Source organism: Protopterus annectens, chromosome 9.part0 (assembly GCF_019279795.1).
Source record: "Protopterus annectens isolate FY-2018-M chromosome 9.part0, PAN1.0, whole genome shotgun sequence".
Taxonomy (NCBI): Eukaryota; Metazoa; Chordata; order Ceratodontiformes; family Protopteridae; genus Protopterus; species Protopterus annectens.
In genome coordinates, this window is record NC_056743.1 from 675,423,147 (window position 1) to 675,446,880 (window position 23,734).

The 23,734-nt window shown below is 39.3% G+C and overlaps 1 protein-coding gene across 1 annotated transcript in view; it reads left to right on the forward strand.

The window, feature by feature from the left end:
* Window positions 1–7,957: 7,957 nt before the first annotated feature.
* The window catches only part of NEU1 (neuraminidase 1), a 666,555-nt gene continuing 650,778 nt past the window's right edge, over window positions 7,958–23,734 (forward strand). Inside the window, exon 1 of the mRNA XM_044083272.1 lies at window positions 7,958–8,256. Coding sequence (XP_043939207.1) covers window positions 8,137–8,256 — 120 coding nt within the window. The 5' untranslated portion in view covers window positions 7,958–8,136. The remainder of the gene's footprint in view (window positions 8,257–23,734) is intronic.

Genomic DNA, 23,734 nt, shown 5'->3' on the forward strand with positions numbered 1-23,734 from the left:
GGAAGCAAAGACATTAAGGACATTTATGCATGCAAATTCTGGCCATTAACTCTGGCCTTAAAACAATAGCAAGAATTCCTTCATCTAGACTGGCCAGAGCCATGTTTACATCAAAGGGTCACAACATGCTTTACTTGGTCAGCAGAGTGCACTGTTGTTACAGTTTTGCAGTTCCACATATAACAGCATTTTTCCCATTTAAAACAACAAGCCTGTAGCTTACATTAATATTTACAAATGACAAAATTATCTATAAAATTATATCTGGTTAGCTGGCAGCCTTCACACACACCATTATGCATACCTGTCTATCACACATGCAGATTAGTTATTGGTACAGCAATGCTAACAATACTTACAAACTTGTGGGGCTTTGTCATCCTGGGCATCTTGGATCCAAGTGGCCAAGAGATCCCACTTCCTTCACCTTCACTTCAGGTCATCAAAATGGTGATGCACCTGCTCACCTGTGCGGGAGATATCAGTTGCACTAGTGAAGTAATGTGCCAGCTGGTCCCAGGGCTCCGATTGGAATTCCAACCCCTAGAACTAGCCTTGCAGCAGCCGGATGTCATGGTCTTTTACAAGGAGTCCATCCATGACCCTGGACTCCAGAATGTCCCACCGCTGTGCCCGGAAGCACATACCATCTCCAACTCCTGCCATAGTCTCTGCCAAGATCAAACTGCAACTGATTCTGGCTATAGTCCCACCTGTTGCACTTAAATAAGGTTGTTTCCCCACCTTTTGCCACTATTGGGCCCTTTTAAAAATGCGGCACTTTGCTAAGCTAGGCTTAGCTATGTTTAGTGGAGCTTAGCTGGTCGCATCACTCCAGGATTTCATTATACATTTCATAATTGTGTAATCGCAAAATAAATGCTTCATAAAATGTCTCTGCATACATACAATATTCCATCGGGGATTTAAAATACATCTCTTACATGTATTTGCAACATACATGTTTAATAACCTGTCTGTGTATTCATACAAAATTCAATCAGGATTTACTAGTACATCTCATAAATGTGTATTTGCACAATAATATTAATAATCTGTCTGCGTAATCACACAATTATTTCATCTGGATTTAAAATAACTCTCAGAATGTCTATTTACAAAACAACCAGTTTGTGTATTCAAACCCTGCACCAACTGCACATGAGGCTGTCATGCTAACCATTTGGCTACATAGCCTTGTGAATTGCTGTTGTACTTTTATATATACATATATATATATATATATATATATATATATATATATATATATATATATATATATCTCCACTAGTTTAAACAACACTGAGCACCGCAGAGCGTCACACAAACCTGCTCAGCTATGCTTAAACTTGACCTTTCCATTTATAATTGAATCCATCCAGTTTCTATTTTTAGATGTCTGGCACATGTCCATTGCTGCTCACTGCGTCATGTTACACAAACATACACACACACGCACACGCACACACACACACACACACACACACACACACACACACACACACACCAAAAAATTAAACTATTTAAATTTTATTTTGAGTGCCATACACTGACTGTTCGGCTCTTTGACAGTGCAGGAGGTGTGTTACTCATCTCCAGACACTGTAACACACCCCCTATACTGAATCTCTAACCATGTTACATGGCTGTCCCTCAATAGTGCACCTTCATTAATATGCAAGGCGCGCTGCCAAGGGGGAGCCGCAGACACAGCCACGGTACCTTCCGTGTAGGACTTACACTATTCCTACATGGATTTTATTAAATCCCCACCCAAGTTTAAATTAAGAAATGTACAATATAATGAAAAGAAGGCTCCATACAAACTGTAATATCCAAAAAAGCAGGAGACTAGGATTCAATCCACACAAGCAAAGTTTATTGAGCGCTTTCGTCTCTTGAATGGAAACTTCTTCAGAATAACACAGCATATTACCCAAAAGCCTTATATATGCTATTCCAACAAATTAGTGTCATCAGTAACTAATTAATAAAATAATGTCCTGAAGGGACATAGAAACATTTAAAGAGCAACATATATATATATATATATATATATATATATATATATATATATATATTGTACTCATAGTAAAAAAGAAAAAATGTTATTAAAAACATATAAAAGATACTTGACAATTAAATATACCCTATAATAAATTAAAAATAATCAAAGCAACAGATGTCAGTATTTAGGCATATGAAAGTATATGTATATTTGTTGTTTATTAGCATCCTACCCTAATAATAGGTATCAATGACTGTCATATAAGAAATTGTGCCTTGGGCCTGAGAACAGAGCTGATGAATACTGCACTATTAATAATAAAAATGCATTTAGAAGTAGAATTTACCAACACTACTATGGCATCAGTAGAAAAGATGTTAAAAATGCATTAGCAGGACATACAGTAACCAATGAAGGACATTGGTTCAGATTCATTCATTATTATTGAGCAGGTTAGGATGGGTGAAAGAGGTGGGCCACTCAACAATTATCTAGAAATAGCTGAGCTTAGATGGCAAATTTGGACAAATACATCTGAAGCACCAGGTCTTAATAGTGCATTATCCATCAGCTCTATTTTCAGGCTCAGTATGACGGTCATCAATACCTACTATTAGGGTAGGATGCTAATAAACAACAGATATATATATACTTTCATATGCATAAATATTGACATCTGTTGCTTTGATTATTTTTAATTTATTATAGGATATATTTGTCAATATGTTTTTAATCGCATTTTTTCTTTTTTACTGTGAGTGCAATATATATATATATATATATATATATATATATATATATATATGTGTGTGTGTTGCTCTTTAAATGTTTCTATGTCCCTTCAGGGCACTATTTTATTAATTAGTTAATGATAACGATTAATTTGTTGGAATAGCATATATAAGGCTGTTGGGTAATATGCTGTGTTATTCTGAAGAAGTTTCTATTCAAGAGATGAAAGTGCTCAATAAATGTTGTTTGTGTGGATTGGATCCTGGTCTCCTGCTTTTGAAATGTACAATATAGAAAAAGAAAAAAAAAGAAATATATAATATATTCAACAAGGTGTGTCCCTTATTTATGTCAATGTTTACAAAATTCTAGTTTTTGTAGAAAAAAGTGCACCGTTTTGCTTTGTGAAATCTGTTATTTCTGTGCCCCAGGCATATCTCCCAACCTCTTAGCACAAGAAATTTGGACAAAGCCAAAAATAATGAGGTACAAAGGCCAAAAAATTAGGACAATTTTTTAAATATTGCTTGTATAAACATAGAAAGTTGATAGAATAACAGGTGTTTTATTAGTATGAATTTTCTGAAGACTATCCATCCATCCACCCACATCCCTTTTTCCCATTATTGCATAAGAGGTCAGAGTGCCACTTCAACAGTGACAATCATCTACAGCCAAGAAAATCAAATTTCTGACTTTAGTTATGATTTCAATCATCAGTGATTTTCCATAAAAAACAAACATTTTATGAGGAATGGACCAAAAATGTATACATTCTGCAAAAATCTGGACATTTGAGAGGTATGGCCCCAGGCCGTGGTCATGGCTGAAAAAGGTTGCTGGATCAACCCACCTACCAAGTTAACAAATCTATATATAAAAATATAAAATAAAAGCACCTCTGATAATTAGGAACAAGTGAAAAATACACAGAACAGTAGCACCACTGTATTTGCGGCTTAATTGCCACTCAGGTTTTTGGAAAAGAACAGTTGCTGAATTACCGTAACAGTAACTACATCCTAACCAAAGAGTAAAAAGATCATACAGACAAACCAGTTAGCAAAAACTACAAGAAAAGCCTATCTGAGCTAGAGTTTTCAGTTTGTAATACCTTAAGCCTCCTGTAATAGAGGCCCATGGGATATATGAAAATGACCCCTTTGAATATCAAGTGTTTCAGTTATATGGCTTCTGAATGTCCCTGACTTTTTTCTTTTTTTTTCCTTTTAAGTCTTTATGGATTCATTCAGGTCAGTGGGATTGGCTTGAATGAATCCATAAAGACTTAAAGGAAAAAATAAAAAAAGTCAAGGACATTCAAAAGCCATATTCCAGTAAACGTATCCTGGAAATTTTGCATGCAATGTCCTTTGCTAAGCTCAAGAGCATTACACCTATTAGTAGTATTCAGGGATGTAGCAAGAAGTACATATTTTGTAGTCATGCCTCATACTGCAGCCCCTATCTTTTTAAAAACTGTACTCAGCTCTCAAAATATTTCCCCTATGTACTTTGAAAAGGGATACAATATTTTAAACTGTTTGCATTCATATTAAAAAAGGGCAAAATAGTATTGTAGTATCCCCCCCCCCGTCAAACTGTGCAGAAGTAGGCATGGTCTTTGTGGCTGACATGCCAATGGCCATGATGTCATATGCAAATGATGCATGATTGACTGCCATGCAGATTTAACAGTGACATCATGCATACATTGAGGTTATTGGCTAATAATATGAGTAAGATGGCGGCACCTTGTATGGCAGCGGCCTCTCCGGCTCCCGACATGTTTTTTTTGTTAAAATTTTGGATTTTGTTGCAATTTCATCTGTCTGTGGAGTCCTTTCTGACTTCATCGGGTGTGTGGTTTGTCTGTAGCCATGGTATGTTGGATCATTGGATTGTTTGCATTTGGAAATTTGTGCTGGTAGCAGCTATTTGGGTGGTTGGATGCAGTTGGCTTTTGTCTACTGAGCGAATTGGATTGGATATTGTTGGTTGATGGGACCGGACTGGTTCTTGAGGATGTTGCTGGTGTTGGAGATGAGACAATGGCAGCATGGATGGAAGAGATTGTGGGAGATCATGGGGAGATCGCTAAACTGGTTGAGGCCGTTCAGGCCTTCTGGTGGTGACAGTGGTGATGGATGCAGGTAGCGGAAGATCCAACTATGTCAGACTGTTTAAATCCGGAGTTGAGGTTCTGTTGGTTGGAAGGAGCCTGACTGGGACTTTTGGATTTTGTGGATGTTGAAATGAAGCTAGTAGCAGTGTGGAGGGAGTGGACGGATGTACTCACTGTGACCGTGAATGAACTGTGTATGATTGATAAAACTTTCTGTGCCTTCGGTTGGCTTGGACTATGCTGTTGTTGTGTTTTTGTGCATTTATTTGTGTTTATGTTGTATATGTGCTTGTTTATGTGTATATGAGCTTGGAGAAATGAAATTTCATTCAACTGTGCATTTTTTATGTGCAGTCTAAATGACAATAAAGTTTACTGTTACTGTTATATTGGTTGATTGACACATATGGAAATCGCCCCTGTACACGTGATTTGTTACTGCTCCTGAGACTGAGAGGCTCCAGAGCTAAATGAATTAAATTGTATAGGTGTTCAATGCAAGTTCTAAGACATTTCCTTTTCTCTTAGGGCAATGAATCTTTTTAAGAGAAGGTGGAGTGAAGGTGCACTTTTAAAAAAACACATTGTTTTCCCCAGGATGTTTCAGGCTAAAGTAGCATTTCACACCTTATAGCTGAAAAGCATGTATCCTGCCCTTTGAAATGCAGGTTAGTCTTAGCACTTGCCACACAAGGAAAAACCCTAACCCTAACCCTACTGAAGGATTGTGTTAGGTATTAGAAAATATGCACCTCATATTCCTGTCCGTTTTTTAGTATATTAAACAGAGATCATCATAAGAATGATTGTCCAGTGCCTCATTTCTCCTCGTATTTTGTTAAGGAGTTTTCATGTGACTTTAGGTAAGTGACAACAATTGTATATGTATTTCTGTAGTGTCAGTTTACAGTTATAGTGCTGTTATACATTTTTGAAGTGAAACTTCTTATAAGATGGTGAGAGAGCTCAGAGTGTAAAAAAACTTTTCTTCTGAACTACCCTTCAACTCTAGCTTGCTGCCCAACATGCAGCGATTAAGGTGAAGTTGCCCCAAGTTGTAGACCAACCAAAAACCACTGCCAGGAACCGTTGGCTGGTTTGGAAAAAAAGAAAATGGTGTTGTAAATATGCAATAAAGGATTATTTGGTACTGTGTTGTATCTGAAGAAGTTGTGAACAAAAGGACTGAGAAGTATTTGTTATCATACCACCTTTGCCAGTGTACAACTTGTTATGAATGGGGGGGACGACGACAATGACTGGCATTAATTCGGCTAGTCCATAGCTTTATTTTAGCAAACTGAAAACTCGAACAGTGAAGTAATATGTGAATATGATCCATAAGGTGACTGTGCTCCTTTTCACACTGGAGTATACCCAGTAATGCCTAACACTAGTTTTATAACATATACTGTGTGTTCGACTTCAGTGTAACGGTTAATATTATTATTTTTGTGACATCATAGGTTGATAGCCTCCTGTTTGCATTGTAACTTTAGCTAACGGTGCTTAACTTTAATATGTTGTTACCCTGAAAGATAGGTGGGAGAGACAGCCTAATAAGTTTTCTCGGTGTATTTTTGTATGTAGCGCAGCATATTTTGATGCTAATTAATATTCTCAATGCCCATACCCATTATATAGCATGGCCTCTCACTTCCAGAACCAGACACAAATCCAGAAATAAAATTGGTCGCCATGAGCGGTAGAAGTGAAACTTCTGTAAGGAAGTGCAAAGGAGCTTATACTGTTCTGTACCATTTGCTTTCCTTCGCACCTCCTTACAAAAGTTTCACTTCTACCGCGGGTGGCGACCATGCACATATAGATATATATATATATATATATATATATATATATATATATATATATATATATATATTCACTGTTAAATAGACAAAGTAGTTAGAGGTGTACATTTCTTTCAGCTGTAAGTAAACAGTTATAGTTCTGTTGCTTCAGCAGTAGTACGTGTAATATTGACTTTTTTAGAATTATTTTTAAGAACTGAGTTTAAAAGCAATGTTGACTTCAATATTTTGTTATTTAGTTCAATATTTATTTCCCCTGAGGTAACATACCTAATACCCGATGAATATTCACAATTTACTTTTGTAGTGAACAGTCTGTACTTGGATAGCTTTAAGTTCCAGTTATAGTGCTGTTCTTTTAGCTTCACTTTTAAGAAATGAATGTAAAAAGCAATGTTGACTTAATAATTTATTTAGCTCAATATTTATTTCCTGAGCTAACATACCGAATACCAGATGATTATTCATAATAACTTCAATTCTGTAATATACATACCCATCACCGGGTGTTGGGCAGGCCTTGCTACTGTGCATCATGGGGGGAGGGGGGGGGGGCACTAGGATACAATTATGCCAAAAAAAGACTATTTTAAAGGTGAGTCCCTCATACCTCTCAACCTCCTAGAGAAAGAAATCTGGACAAAGCCATTAAAAGTTGGACAAAGGCCCCAAAATGGAGACAACTTTTAAATATTGCTCTTACAAACTTAGAAAGTTGATGAAACAGGTTTTGCATTTGCATGCATTTTCTGAAGGGTATGAAGTCTGAAACTCAAATGGCTATTATTTGTAACTTCAGTCTTTAATGATGTGGCATTAATTTGCCAGAAAACCACAACCTTATGAAAAGACCAAAAAATATGAGGCAAAAATCTGGACGTTCTGACAAAATATGTACAGTTCAGAGGCATGCCGTCCCTACTAAGTAAGCATTTTTGTATATAGCTATATATAGTAACGTGTTTTTAAATATCAAACATTGTGTTATATTTGACCATAACATTTTACAGATATGCTAAGAAAAAATGTAGTTGAGTACACTGAGTATGCCTAGCTACACCCGTGGTAGTATATTGATTTCTCCATCTCTTTTGACTGTTTTCTCACGTTCTAATCTGCAATATACCAAACTACATTCACTGCGAGAACTACCGCCACCTTTCTTCAGTGTGTAGTGCCCAGAGCAGCTGATAAGGCACGTGACCAGAAACAGGGTAGAGGGAGGTTTTTAAGTATTGCAAACGGATTACAAATCACATGATCGGTTGGACGTGTGTCAACTGATGCTTTAGCAAACTCTAACGGGAAGTAGCCTTGTCAGTGGGAAATGAGAGTGGTAGATACAGCAGGAGTATAGGAATGTGGTGCTGGATCACTAAATACAATGTTTATTTAAGACAGTCATTTTAGTTTTTTGATGGTTACGTGCATTCCGGAGCGTTGTGGGGATCCAAGGTATTATGGCTCAAGCATATTTTGGAGGAGGCACGAGAATACTGCTGAAGGAAACGGCGGGGTTGTTGATGGTGTTTGTATGCTTTCTAAGCCTAACTGAAGCGGCGATGTTCCCAGATGTCAAGGTACGTATTTGTTTCATGCGCATTTTTCTGTTTCTTGATTTCCGAATTTGATGGTGTGATTTGAGTGTTGCACACAAGCAAACGCGGAGCGATTAGTACAGATAGTTTGGTTGTTGTATTCATTGTCTGAGTGTATTGTATTCACTGTCTGAGTGCCTTTGATCCCAGTTCGTTTCTCGTGACATAACTCAATGACGTTAAACTTAAAATGTAAAGATACGTGAGATGTTTTGGGAGTAAAGTTGTAATGTGACGAATAGTAGGTGTTGCATGGTGCAGGGAGTGTTATGCAGAATGGTAGTCTTCTACTCAGTTTAAAATGCTTAATGGACGTTGTCTGGGGATTATTATGCTTACCGTAAAATTTACGGTTGTTAGGTCCATCTCCGTTCGTAATTCGTAATCTCCATACATTAAAAAGCATAGCAGTGGATCAAAGAAAGGAGCACAGACTTATCAGATTAGAATTATTTCAGACAACTCTATATCTTTGACTAGGCATGATTTATTAATTTATTAAGGTCCTGCATCTCTTTAATGTTATGAAGAAAAAAATATTAAATGTATGTGGTTTCTCAGTAGTAGCACTAAAATCTGAGCCACTGTGACTAGCACTTGCTCTAGAACCTGCTGGAAAGCACTAGGAAGCCTTAAAATGACACAAGCACTCAACTCTCCTTGTTAATAAGGAGAAGTTAATCGTAGGCACTAAACGGCCTATAATTGCAAAGTACCTTGCAAAGGTAAGTGAAAACAGCTCTTGTACTTTACAAAATGCATGTCCAAGGGTCAGCTTCCAGTTATTTCTTCTGTCCACCTGGTCAATCTGGGCATACTGGGGCAATGCAGCAACTGTCTGGTGTACACAGACAACCCTCTCCTCCTAACACTACAACCTGTGAGAGATGCACTTACATAGCCAAACTGGAAGCAAAGCTCTCTCCAGCCAAGATTGTGCTAGACAGTCAAGAGGATAAGGTTAACACCTGCACCACACCTCAGGAAACACACAGCCCTTCTAAACCCACACCATCAACACCCACACATAGCAACACTAAACCCACGTATGCGGAAGCCCTTAACAGTAACCTGCCCAAGCAACAAGGACCTCCGAAGCAGAAACGCAAACACCAGTCACAACCAAAGTGATACATAGCTCACAACACCAGTGTGCTACTCAACAACAGCCTCTAAGGCAAGACAACGTATCCAACACTTTAGTCATAGGTGACTTTATAGTCAGGCACACTGATGAAGAAAATTACAGTCAGCTGCCTGTCTGGTGCCAGGATCCGCCACATAATGCATGCACTCAAGTCACTCCACAAAAAGTAGAAATATGACTCTGTCGTTGTCCATGTTGGAGTGAATGATTTGAGACGTACCTCTCTGGACTACATGAAAAGAGACATGGAAGAGCTCTCGGATCATGTGGCCCAGGCAGGTGTGACCCTAGCCCTGAGTAGCATCCTGCCTTCGCGCAGAATGATACTAAAGTATAAGGACAAAATGATTGACTTCAACAATTGGCTAAGCTTCTGGTGTCATTCAAAGAGGATCTAGTATCTGTCTGCCTGGGATGGCATGATCGACAAACCACGATGCTTTGCCAGAGATGGTTTGCACCTGGGATTCAGGTTACTGGCTAAAGCTCTTGCCACTTCTATAGTGCCTTTTTTAGGCAAGGTTCAAAGGACAAAACCACCACCGTAACAGATACAAGCATGCAAAATCTGAAGGTAATGCTACTCAGTGCTAGAAGTCTAAATCTCAAAATGCACTCTCTCGAGGCACTCCTAAAAATGGAGAACATCGATATCTGTGCAGTAACTGAGACCTGGTTTAAGGCTCCAGAGAGCACCCCTGCAATACCAGGTACAACTCTTACCACACTTTTTGGCCACCAAACCAAGACCGAAACACTAAAGGTGGAGGAGTGTCCATATTCACCAAGGATATTCACACCTCCAGGTTAGTTGCCCAACACAATGCATCTGAAATTCTCCAGGTGCAATTAACGCTAGGTAAGCCTGCAATCCAAATTGTAGCTTGCTACAGATCCCCCACCATGCTCCAAGATTCTCACTACACCTTTTTAAACATACTGGAAAATATTAACATACATCCAAACACCCTAATACTGGGTGATTTTAACTACCCTGCCATTAACTGGGAAAACTACTCGGGTACCAACACCTTTTCCCAACGGTTCTTGGAATTCATAAATTCCAACGCCCTGGATCAACTAATCCATTGTCCCATCAGGGGCTCCAGTATCGTAGACCTGATCATTACCAACATTGGAGAAAGATGCCCCACACCAGTGGTCATCCCCTCATTGGTCAGATCTGACCATAAGCAAATCACCCTTGGCATCCACATCCCACCCCACCCCCCCAGTACGGAAACCTCTGTAAAAAAAAAAACTTCTCCAAAGCCAACTTCATGCTACTCAAGTCAGAAGCGACAAACTTCATGACACCCATCTGAATCCTACACTAAGGCACTGTATAAGCACATCCACTCATGCATGAATTGTGCCATCCCAGATAGAACCAAGACGCTCTCCTCCAAAAAAAGGAAGCAAATCTGGTGGTCTCCTGCCATAAACAAATTATACAACAGAAGGAAGAAACTGTTGCAGAAAAGAGGAAAATCCCAGGATGCAAAAAAACTCCCTTACCAGCCTCAGTAAGAAGCTGATATCCCTCATAAAGTCCTCCAAAGCTAGTTATGAAAATAAAATTGCCAAAGATTCCAAAGACAACCACAAGGCATTCTATAGTTATGTCAAGAATCTAAATGGCAATGCTCAGATCTGCTGAGCTACAACAGAATGGCATTAAATATACTGATCCCAAGGATATTGCCAATATACTGGCAGATCGATTTAGTGCAAACTTCACCCCCTAAAGGGCCCATCTCACTACCAAAAGATTGGCAAATTCCAGTAATCACGGCCACACAGGTAGAAACCGCACTCTCCAAAGCTAAAAATACAGCATCCATGGGACCAGACGGCATCCCGGGCTGTGTACTACATGAACTATAAAATGAACTGGCACCTCACCTAAGTATCATGTTTAATCATAACCTCACCTCAGGCTTCGTGCCCACTGAGTGGCGCACAGTTACAGTTATCCCACTCCACAAGGGGGGATCCACCTTCAAACACTGGACCCCACCGAGTTTGGGTTCAAGAAGGGCTGAGCTTGTCTCCTGAACCTGATTGACTTCTTTGAATCAGTCTCCAGAGCTGTGGACGAGGGTAAGGCGGTCCACACAGCCTATCTGGACCTTGCCAAGGCCTTCAACACCATCCACCACTCTGGAATCATAGATAAACTTACTAAGCTGGGCATAAATTTCTGCGTCACTCGATGGGTTGCCAACTGACTTACTAACAGAACCCAGACTGTAAAAGTAGATGACTACAAATCCAGCCCCAGCTCTAGACAAGTGACAAGTGGAGTACCTCAGGGTTCAGTCCTGGGACCACTCTTGTTTGGCATCTACTTCTCTGAAGTACAGGCCAACACTAAAGGACTCTGGCTAACAAAGTTTGCACATGACTGCAAACTGGGAGCCATTATTGAATCCCCAAATGATGTGGATATTCTACAAAAGGCCTTACAGAAACAGATGCTTGGTGCCAGAGCCATGGGCTCAAGCTTAATTCCAAGAAATATATAGTTATCCCCTTTGGGAAAAAAACATGTACCCATGAATTACCACATAGGTGGCAGTACACCTAAACACAAAGTGTGATGAGAGACTTGGGGACATAGGTGGACAGTGGTCTCACCTTCGATAACCACATCGCCATAACAGTCAGGAAATCCTTCTATGTGGTACACCTCATCACTAAGGGCTTTTCATCCAGAAAAAAGGAGGTCATTGTCCCACTGTACTCATCCCTCATTAGACCCATTATAGAGTACAATGCCCCATTTGGTATGTACCTCACAAGACATCTGCAACAGCTGGAAAGGCCGCAGAAATATCTCACTAAAAGAATCACAGGCCTAAAACAGACGCCCTATGCTGACAGTCTAAAAAAACTCCAGCAATACTCTGGCATATCATCTACTCAGAGGTGATCTCTGCTTAACATACAGGGGCATGTCAAACCCTGAGCTGTTGGACATGCTCCATTTAAAGAAATCCCAATCCCTCAGAGCCACACACTCCAGGGATCTAAACCTTGTCATCACAATGAACAAAACATGCTGGAGGGATAAGTTCCTGACCCAGAGACTCCCCAGACTCTGGAATAGACTGCCCATACATGTCAAGCAGAGCACCTTCTTGGCCCTCTTCTAAAGGAACTTTGACGATTGGATGGGAGATAGGAAATTCACCCCAGGGATCACGTCAAGTCGTCCTGCTAGACAGGGGTCCAGGGAAATAAATATTGTGGGAAGAAATATCCAGGGAATTGTTATGGCTAAGCTTGTATAGGCCCTAGGGCCGATAGCCTAGTACCAACTTATTAACCTATGGTGCAATGCTGAAGCTGAGAGTGAAAGTCATAATGTTATGCCTAAATCATAACATTTGTATGCCTTGAAGTTATCTCCAAAATCTATGCTTCACGTAGCAAAGAGTACAACAGTCTGTTTTCACTGACTGTTGTTAGCTTGACTTGTAACTTGCAGGTTACTGGCAGATATTACGTGTGGATGAATGTCCAAGTATGCTATTGATTATAAAACTGGCATTATAGTAGCTACACAAAATGCCTTTGATACAGACTGTCCATTCTTTTCATTTTCTGCCCAGCTTTACTTCTGAGTGCTACATCTGTTTTCCTAGGAATACTACTCGGTTTTATTTCAATATGCTATTTTTCTGCCAGTTAAGGATTGTTATGCAGGATATGACAACCATTCTTCTGAACCGTATCGGAAATGACTTTGCAGCAGTGTGTTTAGTTCTTCACACATACTGTGTTTACTTAACACTTCAAATGTGTTTTAATGTTCCTCACAAACCACATGACTGTGCATATTACAAGAATCAATATATTTTCAGTGCAACTATTGAAAAAGTAATCTAAATTTATAAGAAGAAAGGGAAAATAGCACAAGATATAAATCTGATTAGAGTGTTGCTCATTTTGTGTGTATTCAATAGGACGATGAGGCCAGATGTTCTTTTAAGAAGTTTATTACACACAAACACATCAGGATGGAGTACTGTAACATTAAACTTAAACAAACTAACTTACTGACTACTATGCACATGCACACTTACACCATGGCTGCTCACTACAAAATGGCACTCTTGCTTGTACGTGCTAAGTACTTACATGCACATGCCCACTGACTGGAATGGCTCTTAAAGGAACATACACACTCTCATTTGCATCCTCCCTCTTTGAGAAGTTGCTCATGCAAATAAACAATGACCGTCATTTGAGCATACAAATATACAGAAATAACAATCATCTCCAGGTTTCTGTGTATTTGAGAGTAGGTCTTGAGATATGACCTGACCTCATAATCTAATAACTAGAACTGGATTTAGCAACAGGGACAGTCGCTGGGGAATGTTCTACTTGAGGGCTTTCGGGGATACTTTCAGGAACAGGCAAAAAATGTTCTCTGGAACAGGAACATTGGACAAATCACTCTGAGAATTAGAGCCTTTGTTACAAGCAAATTGTCGCAACACTGGTTCAGACACTGGTAGTAAATGTTTTCAATTCCTCCTGAATTCCATGCCTTGCGACTGAATGATGTACGATCTCGGTTCTTCACACAAATGTTTCACAAGTCCCATTCGGTCAAATCCTTTTGCTGTCTGCATCTTCACTCTCTCTCCTTCTTTTAACAAATTCAGAGGTTTGCTGGTTTTATCATAGTAAGACTTTTGCGACAAATGCTTCTTTAGGAGTTGAGCTTTTACTGCTTTGTTGTTTTTAGCACTTGAAACTAACAGATTCTTACTGATTGGCAATGTGGTTCTGGTTTGTCTCAACATTAACTTCTGGGCAGGTAAACCGAGAAGATTGTCACAAGGTATGTTTCTGAGATTAAGCAGATTTAGAAAAACATCAGTATTGTCACATTTAGATTTTTCCAACAGCTGTTTTGCACTTTGAACTGCGCTTTCTGCCAAGTCATTTGACTGTGGGTATTCAGGACTACTCGTAACATGAACAAAGTTCCACGTTTCAGCAAATCTCTTGAACTGCTAACTTGTAAACATAGCTGGCCTTAGGCATAGGCCAACTAGGCAGCCGCCTAGGGCACCACTGTAGCAGGGGTGTTTTTCCAGTATTTCTTTGGTGTAGGCAGACCAGGATGGGGGCACCAAGGTGAAGTGTGGGGGCACCGTGTAGCCCTTTTGCCTAGGGCACCAGTTGACCTAAGGCCACTCTTGCTTGTAAACTGTGCACCATTGTCAGAAATTACTTTGTGCAGACTACCATGAACATAAAAAGTCTCTTCAATTTAGTAATGACAATATTGGACGTCAGATTAGAAAGTAGGTTAATCTCTAATCAGTTGGAATAAGAGTCTGTTGAAACACAGGTGCCCAGTGGGAAGGTAGCTGGAATAAAGAAGCTGAACCACAACAAAGTAAAATAATCTTTTTTAATGCAAAATGGTGAGCGCTTTCGCAATGGTAACCATTACTTCATCAGACAGTTCATTCAAACAGCAGCAGCACTTAAATACTTTAATTCATTACTAGAACAACCAGTCCTACCACTCAACGTTAATTCAGCACTCGGCAATCAATTAATTACTATGGTTACGTTTTGCCCTTAGTTAATTGCTGAAGTCAGAAAAACACTGTTTAAAAAACACATGCACAAAATGTGAAAACAAGAACATGTGGATGAATATAAATAAAATACATAAAAAGTCAGTGAATAAATGCATATACTCATGTTACCCATTTAGTAACTGCTTGTGTGTGTGGGTATAAGCATAAAAAATATATATATTTATATAAAAATATGAGCAGTACACACTCAGTAATTGAATACATATATTATGCCTAATAAATACGCATGCTGTCTACCTAATAAATACATGTGCTTTAAACATACATCTCAACAAATACTTGTCTTTAGTGATATCTATGTTAGAAACAGCCCAGGAAATGCTGTCATATTGACCCAAAGCCCTGCATGTGTTTATGTAGTCTTCTCTTTTTAAGATAGTATTATTATTATTTATTTTAACCTTCTAGATTTTAGCACTGGCTTCAATGGAACATTATCATTCAAGCCCAAACCTCTGTGTGCTCCTAAACGCAAAATCCATTTTACTTCCATATTTTCAGTAGTATTGACACTGTCCCCCATCCTATTGCTGACATTCTGAATGTGTAAAACCTGAAATAAAAATATATGGTCATCCCCCTTATCCAATGTATGCTTAGCCAAAACACTACACAGGTGCCCTTTTCTAGAGCAGTAAAGGTGATCCCTTATCCGTTCCCTAAGGTGACGGTTAGTTTTGCCAACATAGAAATGGAAACCTGTTGTGCAGTGAGCTACATACACTACATTCTTAGTATTGCAATCAGCAGAATTCCTTATCTCCCATAGACGCCCTGTTTCAGGGTGCTTGATGAACCTTGATTCATCTATATAAATGCACTGTGCACATTTTCCACTTCTATGGGAAACATTGTACTTTTGCAATTCAACATCATTCATGCCTTGCAATCTTGCAGGATTTGTGTGTGTAGGCTTTTTCAAAATAGTGACCAAAGGTTGGTGGTCAATCTCAATTTAAAAAGGTTGACCATAAATATAATCATGGTACTTCGAACATGCAAACACAATTGCCAAGAGCTCTTTCTCTATTTGAGCATACTGCATTTCAGTTTGGGTTAGGGTTCAGGATGCATAGGCTACTGGTCTACCCTCTTGAAGAATAACTGCATCAAGTCCAAACTTCAAAGCTATCACTAGAAAGCGTGACAGTTTTGTGAACATCATAGTATCTTAAAGTGGGTGGACTGGCAATTCTCTGTTTCAGGACATCAAATGCTGTTTGGTGTTTGTTCTGACCAGGACCAAGTTATATCACCAGCACTTTTACTTTGGCAAACATTTCTCCTGACATAACATTGCACTTTGAACCAGTATCAAATGTGAGCTCTACATGTCTCCCATTAATCAGAACAGTACAAAATATTCATTCTTTGCCCACAAATCTACTGCATTGACTGTTTCACCAAGCGCAGACGCACCATCAACATAAAAAGTAGAGTTGCAGCTTTCTGGTTGATCAATTTACCTGTTTGAATACTCTCTTTTAATAAAATAATGTGCCCCTTTTGAAATGATTCCACTTTTCACATGTGTGGCACTGCTGACCAAAAGCTGAGCACTTTTCTCTTTTGGGCTCATGGCTACCTCCACAGTTAGTTATGACAATTGAGTATGAGGCTTGCCACAGATTTTGCTGACTCGCCCCTCTGCGTCACTGAGCATGTTCTGGATTTTACTGGAACCGCCCAGGAATTTGCTAGAAAGGGTCTGGGTTTCACTGAAGCAACCACACCCTTAGGCTTGTATCTTTTGACCACATGCTGCATACTATCAACTTATTACTGGAAGGTACTGGAAGCATGCGTTTCTCATTTGTAAGCATATTTGTGTGCTTTTCTGTGAGCTCCTATGTTTGACAAATCTCTATGGCTTTATTCAAAGTTAAATTACTATCTCAAAGAAAAGCCTTTCTCACTATCGTCTCTAATACCACACACAAGCATGTCTTTTATCTCATCTCTTAAATCACCAAAGCTGCACGTTTTTACTTTTTTTTTCTCAAGTCAGTTATATATGCTCCTAAAGTTTCACCAGGCTTTTGATCTCTTGTATAAAATATGTGCTTTTCCATTGTAATATTAGTTTGGGGGTTACACATTTCTCTAAATTTACATTTTAAGCACTCGGGGGTTTTCCTGGGTTTCAGCTGGTATCACTATATGGCATATATAAATGAACTCTCCCTTTCAGTGGCTTCTGATTCATCTAAAATAAGCAGAATAAATGCCTTTGTACATGTCTTTGTCTGAAAAAGCAGCCTGTATGAAAATATCCTAGTCTTGCTCACTGTCCAGTTTTCAGCAACATTATTATCGAATATGTGGACCATGTCTGCAAAATCCTTCATGCCAACAAAATGCCCTTGTAAATATGTACAAACACACACCAGGTACTCAAAAAAATATTCAGCTGTAACATAAACACTTTGAAACAACCATTTTCTGTGAAATAACCGTACCGTAATACTGCACAAACTTGTGAATCCTTTGCACGCTTCTGATATGTCGGATAGCTTTAGTTAATATGAAAAAGATGCACATAGTGAAAAAATAAGGTTGTTCTCTTTTTTTATCCATTTTATGTGATTCAGAAGTTATTTCAAGCACTTTTGTAAGCATTTTGAGTATTTTTATCAGTATATCGTAATTTCAAACATTTCGTTTAATTAGAAAGTCGGTGGTGGTGCTGCGGTAGCGTTGTCGCCTCACAAGCTAGAGCATCTTCTGTGTGGAGACATGCGTGAATGGGCGTATCTGTGTTGAAGGTTGTGCGTCAGGGCTGGCAAACTCGGCACGTCAAAAATCTACTGCCAATCATTAGCGGACTGGAGTTTCGCTGTGGCGACCCCTAACCAGGAAAAAGCCGAAAGACACAAACAAACAAAGTCGTTCTGAACAGTTTTAATGCTTCATTTTATATTTGTTGAGTTAAAAAATCATTTAAGCGAGTTTTAATACCTGGATGTGTCTTTCTGACCTGTTTGTGAGTCATTTCAGCTGGGATGATCCACTCCTGTGTATTCCTCCAACTGTAATTGCCTGCCTCATGGTCTTGCAGATTCCTTTCTGACACCATGTTGCTCATCTTGTATATATTCAATAACATGATGAGGCTGGGTGTTCATTTAAATAGTTTTATTACACACAAACATATCGGGTTGAAGAATGGTAACATTAAACTTGTAAACTAACTGACTTGACTACTATACACATGCATGCTTGCATCTCGGCTGCTCACTACAAAATGGCACTCTTGCTTGCACGTATTCAGTGCTTACATGTACATGCCCATTGACTGGAATGGCTCTTAAAGGAACATACAGACTCTGCTGTACAGAGAAAGGTATAAATAATGGTACGTTAAGAATAGGTAAAGGATGAGAATGTACCCATAAGAGGGTGTTACTTAAAACAGAGCTTGATAAGATCTTGTTTACAGATGACATGAAGGAAAAGATGGAATTAAAGAATCAAAGTTTTCAGATCATAGAGCTGTATGGGCAGTAACATGAGAGAATGAAAATATAACAAAAGAAAAAGTGTTAAAAAGACTTATAGGAAAGATTTGTAGGAATGGAGTGCATTTAAAAAGGAATGACAGCAGTTTTGGGAAGATCATACGACAATGAAGCAGTTTTATGGCAGTGTGACAAAGTGGTGGATTGTATATAAAATAAGTTAAAAATTACAAAGAGAGATCGCAATACAAGAAGGAAAACATATAGCATAAGCAAAAAATGTAAAAGAATAGTAGAGAAAATGAAACGGGAAGTATTGAAGAACTAGAAATAAAGTATATAAAACCATTCTTTCCCAGATTTATTTATTGTTATGTAGACAAAAACGTATTATTTTAAAATGAAAAAAGAAGTGTCCCAATTTTTAGATAGCAAATTGAGATATGAGAGAAAACTGAATGTTATGAAGAAAAAAAGGCAGTTAAAACATAAACAAGAAAAAAATGATGGCTATAGATGAAATGTGTATACAGTATGTGTGTATGTATGTATATGTGTGTGTGTGTGTGTGTGTGTGTATCTACACACACACACGAAAAAAAAAAAGAATAAAGAATATGAAAAGAAGATAGAAATAGGGAGGAAAGAGTTGGAGGATGCTGTAAATATTAACCACACACCATCAGTTACAGTCAGTCATGTGATGTTCTTAAATCCAGTAGGCTCATTAATTACCTATTAAAATTATGAATACATTGAAGAAAAAAGATTTTTTAAGTATTTTAAAATACATTACATAACAAACTCGCACAAGTCTATCTTATGCCATTTAAATAATAGTAAATAAAAACTTTACTATAAAACAAAATTCATACAATTGTATCAATAACACCCTTAAAGGTTAGCTGCCTGCATTTTGAATAAACTGCTTATACAAAGCATATAATCAGAGTTAAATACAGAATTCTATTCTGAGTACCGAAGCACAATATTAGCATACAGTGATGCAGACTCTGCTCCCATAGCTACTCCTGTTATCTGTTTGCAATATTCCCCCCTCAAAATAGAAGAATTTGTTGTAGAGAACCATGTCCATAAGATCAGTTAAGTTGTTTATTTCTCTGTCATGCAGGGTATCACTTTTTCCAAATGCTTCTCAAACCAAGTAATTCCTATATTGTGAAGTCTGTAGGAAAAAAAGGTCCACTAAATCAATTGTGACCATAAGCCACTCTTCATTGAAAAGTTTGTTTGATTTTCCTTAAAAAATCCCATGAATCCTTTAAGATATAGCGATAATTCTTTAAAAAATGCTTTAGATTACTGTCTCTGTACACAGCTAATGGATGAGTTTTGGATCTAGCTGCAGCCACTATTGGGTGATTGGGGGTGGGCTCATCAACACTCTTGTGAATTTTTGGGATACCAAATGTGGCCACCAAGGGATGGTCATCTTAAAAAAATGTTTTTGTATTCAACATCTCCTTGATCAAACAAATCTTTTAGGATCAAATGAGGTTTAGAGTAAGAAATGTTAACCTCGTCCTTGGACACCTTGTTGTATTAGAGCTCATTATTAAGGATATTATATATTGTAGTTGAATAATCAGTGGTATCCATTAATACTACACCACCCCTTTTGTCTGGCTTCATGATTTTTAACTAGTTTGTTCATCAAACTAAGCTCATCCCTAGTTGTATTAACACCTGATGTAAATCATTGCTACTGAACCAATTTATTTCGATCTTTTCTCACAGAATTTTTCAAAACAGTTGTAAGGTAGGATGTAATGGAGGATTGAATCAATACTAACCTGTTCCTCGGGTCCATTGTTATTGGAGCCAACTGGAACCAGAGCACCTTTGTTGACACCAGAGCTACTGATAACTTTAATACCAACTGATTGTTTATCTTAACATTCATGCCCTCTGATAGAGAAGAAACTCTGAGCTGCAGCTTCAGGACCAAGTTCTGGGGAGGAGGGGTGTTGAGTCAACACTGAGACTCTTGGAGCCTCCCCTGTCTCTTGAGGCTGCAGCTCTAGACAACTTGGATCTGAGATCGACTTTGGGCCGGGGGGGGGGGTTGTTGGTGTTGAGGGTTCCCTTCCTTCCTTGGATCAGAGGATATCCTCATTGCCAGTGGCAGCTTTGGCCTTCAAGGCCTTTGAAAGGGTTTTGGCAAGCGCCAAAGCTAAAAATGCTTCCAACCAGTATGGCTCCACCCAAACCCCAGCCAGGGTCTCCTCATTATCTTGTTGGACAGGGACAGTCAGTCCAGAGGGCTTCCGAGGAAATCTACTTTGTCATTTCCCCTTCCGATTCTGAACCTTCTGCTGCTCCTCCAGAAGGTGTTCACAGAAAGTGGATGTGCAAATCGAAGCACTTAGACTTCTCCCCAGAGTCATTCACTGAAGATACTGACTTAGAGGAAGGGGTGGGTACCCCTCGCTCCCTCTCTGAAGATGTCACCTTTGACGATATTCTTGGGATGACCAACCCCCTCTCTGTTTTATCAATTCAAGACCTTCACCTGATGAGTAAGTGTTCTTGGAAGCCTTTGGTTCTGGACCAATATTGTCCTGGATGGTACCATCCTGTTGACCCCTTATTAACCTTATAGCTCAACAGGCATGGAAGGACCCTGATGAGGAGCCCATCCCCAAAACAAGTGGATTGCAGTTTCCCTGTGTTTTAAGGACAAGAACCACTGGAGTAAGGGTCCACCAGTAGATGATATGGTGGTAGCAGCTGCAAGTACAAAAGAAGTATTGCTAGAGAGTTTCTCTGTCCATCCTCCTAACAGAGCTTCTGGGGTGATGGACAGATTTGGGAGCAGGCTTGTGCATCAGGAACTTTCACCTGTAGATCACCAAATTATTTGGCTCATTTAACCAAATTCCAGAGAGACTTGTCTGAAGAGCTCACCAAGTCCCTCTTGGGGATATTGCCTATAGAGGTTTAAAAAACAGTAGACTTCCAGCTTTCTACCCTGCAGTTCTCCTGGAATATGGCCATGTGCTTGCTCTCCAGTGCAGCTGATGCCACAGCTAGAGCAGCAGGTACCGGCATTACCATGCACCAGCACACATGTATACCTCTTAACTGTACAGATTTTCGCATAATGTCCAGATTTTTGCCTTGTATCTTTGGTGTGTTCCTCCTAAAATCTGTACCTTTCTGGCAAATAGCTGAGGATTGAAATCCTTAAATAATGACCAACATGCACATTTAAGACTCCACATCCTTCAGAAAATTCATACTAATGCAAAACATATTATTCTATCAACTTTCGAAGTTTGTAACTGCAATATTTAAAATCTGCCCCACCCCATCATTTTAGACTTTGTCCAGACTTTTTTTGCTAAGTGGTTGAGAGGTATGCACACATGGATGCGTCTTTGGGGAAGGCTTTAAGTAGTCCTTTGTCAACGCCCGTTATGATGTTTCAATCTTATTTGGACCTAAGGCTAAAGACACATTCACCAGTAGTCAACAGGGTAGTAAGACTCTATCTGTGCATGGGAGTCTGCTTCTCAATCCTGCAAAGATCTTTCTCTAGGAACTAGAGATTGGGAAAGAAGTGGCGGTTCAGTTAATCGCAGAGTTCCTACCACAACTTTGAATATCACCTTAGTGGCAGAGGCAGATTGCATAACTAGGGCTTTTGTGGTCTTTTTACTGAAAAAACTTATCAGCCCCATCTGTCTTTGCATACTCAAGCCTGATGCAGAATAACTTCAGATTCATAGGTGCTATAGATAATATCCACAGGCTATTCAATTCCCTTTTTCTTTCCATTTCTTAAAAAGAAAAAAGCTCCTGATGTTCCAGCTGCTTGAAAAGAGCCATTCTTCTGGTCCCCCATGACCACTTAGACTCTTGAGTATATTCAAGATTATTTTTACCATCAAAGAAAATGGGAGACCTCGGACCTGTTTTTGGATCTTAATTACCTAAACCAATTTGTGAAACAGACCAGTTGGTCACAGTTCAGTCCATTTTACCTCTCCTGAGGAAGGATGATTGGATTTGCTGTATAGATCTCAAGGATGCCTACTATCATGTCAAAATAGAAAAGCACTTGAGGAGATTTCTCTGTTGCTGGCTGACAGTCAGTCAGTCTATCAATTCTGGGCAGTGCCATTTGGTCTCAACACAGCCCTCATGGTGTTCACCAAAATCTTGACAGTGGTAGTAGCACACCTGCACTTGCTGGGATCCAAGTCTTCCCATACCTTGACAACTGTCTTCTAACTGCTACCTCCAAGCATCTACTACGACACCTGGAACAGGTTCTCCAGTTGTTAATGGACTTAGGAATAACTGTAAGCCTACCAAAATGTTGAGTGACTCTAAAACAGAGCATAGACTATATAGGATGCCACTTAGATACCAGTCTGCTTTGCAGATAATCAGTCTTCCGCAGCCCAGAATTCTGTCACTTTGCCTTATAAGCAATACATCACCACCAGTGAGGTTAGTTCTGCATATTTCAGGCCTCATGGCATCCACAATTCTAATGGTCCCCTAGCCAGATATTATATTAGAGTACTGCAGTGGACTTTAGCAGTACACTGGTCTCAGTCCATCTACCTTTTACATTAAAGATTCAAATTTCTCAGGTCTGCAAATAACACATTGCTTGGTGAGTAACGATCCCAACTGTAACCAGGTCTGCAAATAACACATTGCTTGGTGAGTAATGATCCCAACTGTAACCAAGGGTCATCTTTTCTAGAGGGAATCGTTGATTTCTAGGGTGGGGGGACACTTTGAAGGGAGAATGGTCCAAGGTACATGGTTGTCAATAGAGGTCAAGCCTCACATCAGTTTGTTGGAGTTGAGGGTGATCCTCCTAGTATTTCAGTTTCAGAACCTAAAACATGCAGTTGGTATGTTACATCAACAAGCAAGGGGGGACATGTTCTTATTCTCTATATTGAGAGGCCTTGAGAGTTTGGCAGCAGACAGTGTCTCCATAATGCTTCCTGACAGCAACATACATCCTGAGGTTGTCCAATATACTAGCAGACAAATTGAGCAGAATGGTCCTGATGCCTCACAAGTAGTCCCTCAGTCCTACAGTGATGAGTTTAGTATTCAGTCGCTGGGGACAACCTTGCTGTGATTTTTTTGCATCTTATCTGCTGCGTTTGTTTTTAGATATTTTGCCCTGATCCCTCCACAATAACCGTATCAAGTGACACTGTGGTCCACAC